The sequence below is a fragment of the Volvox carteri genome (genome assembly GCF_000143455.1).
Source record: "Volvox carteri f. nagariensis unplaced genomic scaffold VOLCAscaffold_131, whole genome shotgun sequence".
Lineage (NCBI taxonomy): Eukaryota > Viridiplantae > Chlorophyta > Chlorophyceae > Chlamydomonadales > Volvocaceae > Volvox > Volvox carteri.
Genome location: NW_003307674.1, coordinates 61,738 through 64,116, shown reverse-complemented (window position 1 = coordinate 64,116; position 2,379 = coordinate 61,738). Strand labels below are relative to the sequence as shown.

The window sequence follows — 2,379 nt, the reverse complement described above, 5'->3', positions numbered from 1 at the left end:
CACTCATACAGCAATGGTTCAAACATGCATGGACAGGAAAGCAACTGACAGGAAAGCATGATCTCAACCAGACACAGCACATAATCATAACCACCACATCAACAAGCAACCACTTACTGTAAGTGCTGGTGTGCCAGCAGCCAAGACTGCCAGTTCCAACACGTTTATTTGCTGGTTAGCCCAGCTGACCAATGAACAGTGAAGTGCTCATGCCAGCATCCAGACTTGGCACTTGTAAAAAAAGAGGTGCACATGTGCAACCTGTACAGGTTGAACACGAAGTACAGCACATGCTGATTAGTACTGATTGCGTCTGAGTTTTTGGCAGGGTATGCTGGCCCTTGGTAACCAGGATACCACACAGGTCACCTTTTCAACAGCACCTATTGAGGGCTTCATAATGGAAAATAATGTCGAGACTAGCTCTGGAGCTCCCAGTTATGAGCTGGTGTTCAGGCATCCGATTTGGCAGCCATGGATACAGCACAAATTTCCCAAGGGTGAGGGACCACGAAACCTGCAAAGTGAGCAAAGGCATTGCTGAAATGCGACGGAAATGTACAGGCGGATAGGAGCAGTTACGAATATAAAATTGCTCACCATATATTGCTCATTGGGGAGGGTTGCGGAGAACGTGATGCATGCATGCGCCTGTCACCCGCATGTATGTCGGTGTGTTGTGTGTGACGTTATTATGACGACGTTTAGTCGTTCCGTCATCGGGACGGAGACCTTACCCCAACTTTGCTGTCCGTCCGTCTGTTCGGAGTTGCTGCTGTTTTCGCGTTTTTCACCGTGTCGTGCGCGGTTTCGGAGCCGCAGCTTTTAGGCTAGCTCCGTCGCCGCTTGGGAGCCACGGTCGCCGGTTCGCGCCCCGTCGTCGTCGCCGCTTTTTGCGGTTTTGTTGTTTCGTTCGGCGCAGCGCGCCGCACCGGACTACTATGGATGGCACCGCACCGCACCACACCTGGGCCCGCGGAAGCCGCCCCGGATCATGGCCGTGCGCCGCTTCGTTGGGTGCGCTAGCTCCGGCGTCGAGTGGGAATCGCAGTCGCAGGTTCGATCCCGGTGCCGGCGTGTCTTATGTCCATTTTCTACGTTTACGTTGCGGCTCGCTCGCTTCGTCGCCCGGCGCCCGCTTTCTTATATTTTTCGTTCGGGAGCACTGCCTTCATCGTCGCATGGTTCGTTTTTCGCGTCGTCGTCGTTTATTGTTCATTTCTTTTCGTTCTGGACCGTGCACTGCACACCGCGTCGTCCCGGACTGCACTGCTCCACGCCTGGGCCCTCGCAATGCGCCCCCGAGCATCGCCGTGCACCGCTTCGGTGTCCGCGCCGCACCGCACTGCACCGCGTTGCACCGCACCGCGCCACACTGCGTGTGGCAGTGCATCGCACCGCACCACACCTGGACCCGCGCAATGCGCCCTAGAGCATCGGTGCTCACCGCTTGTGGTGTGCGCTAGCTCCGACACTGAATGGGAACCGCGGTCGCCGGCTCGATCCCGGTGCGTGAGTTTCTTATTGTTTTTTCGTTCAGGACCGCTTACCGCACCGCACCGCACTGCACCGTACCGCACCACGATTTAACACGCAAATCGCAAAACATTGGCTGCACCGCACTGCGCAATTTGACATGCGCCGACTCGCGCATTTTAACACGCAACCCACCACACAACTCGACATGCAATTAAACATGCAATTCAATGCGCAATTTAACGTACACCGAACCACGCAATTTGACGCGCACTGAACTGTGCAGTGCTTGTCCAATGTTGTCCGTGTAGGCTGTACGGCATTTTGTGAAGCTGTTTTGTTCATGGACGTTGGCTCGCTACAATATAACTGCACCGCATATATACACATCCGGTTTACTTATCTTCAGATGCGGTTGCTTTAAAGCTGGCGGTTGTAGACTAGTTGCGCTGCCGACATAAGCTGCGCGGTATTTCGCGAAGCTGGCCTCTTTACATGCATCGGCTCGCTAACCGATTTTCGCCAGACGACAATATCTCGGCACATCAACGGTTGTTCATCGCCATCGATGGCTATTCATCGCCATCCTCGTCTGCACGTCCTACACGATACAAGGTCAGTCCACGTTGCAAAGCAGTAGCAATGAATAGAAACGACGAATAGCAGTGAGTAGAAACGATAGCAAGAATAGCAAGGAATAGAAACACAATGCGCACCGAAGTGTGATGTGCAACACAACCTGACCCGCGGGTCGTGTTCGCTGGGTCATGTACCGCGTTTTTTTTATTTCCATTGAGACCGCGCACCCCACTAGCCATGTCTCGGCTCGTCGTGCTTCGTCGTGCTGTATCATCGTGCTATCTCTGTCACCGTGTGGGAGCCGCAGTCGCCGGCTCGATCCCA

General features: G+C 54.2%; 1 protein-coding gene across 1 annotated transcript; it reads right to left on the bottom strand.

The window, feature by feature from the left end:
• Positions 1-207: 207 nt before the first annotated feature.
• Positions 208-1,821, bottom strand: VOLCADRAFT_100622 (uncharacterized protein; the record flags this gene model as incomplete). Its single annotated transcript, XM_002959170.1, has 4 exons — positions 208-261; positions 601-651; positions 1,251-1,375; positions 1,551-1,821. 4 exons carry the CDS (start codon positions 1,819-1,821, stop codon positions 208-210), a joined length of 501 nt encoding a protein of 166 aa, XP_002959216.1.
• Positions 1,822-2,379: the final 558 nt, after the last annotated feature.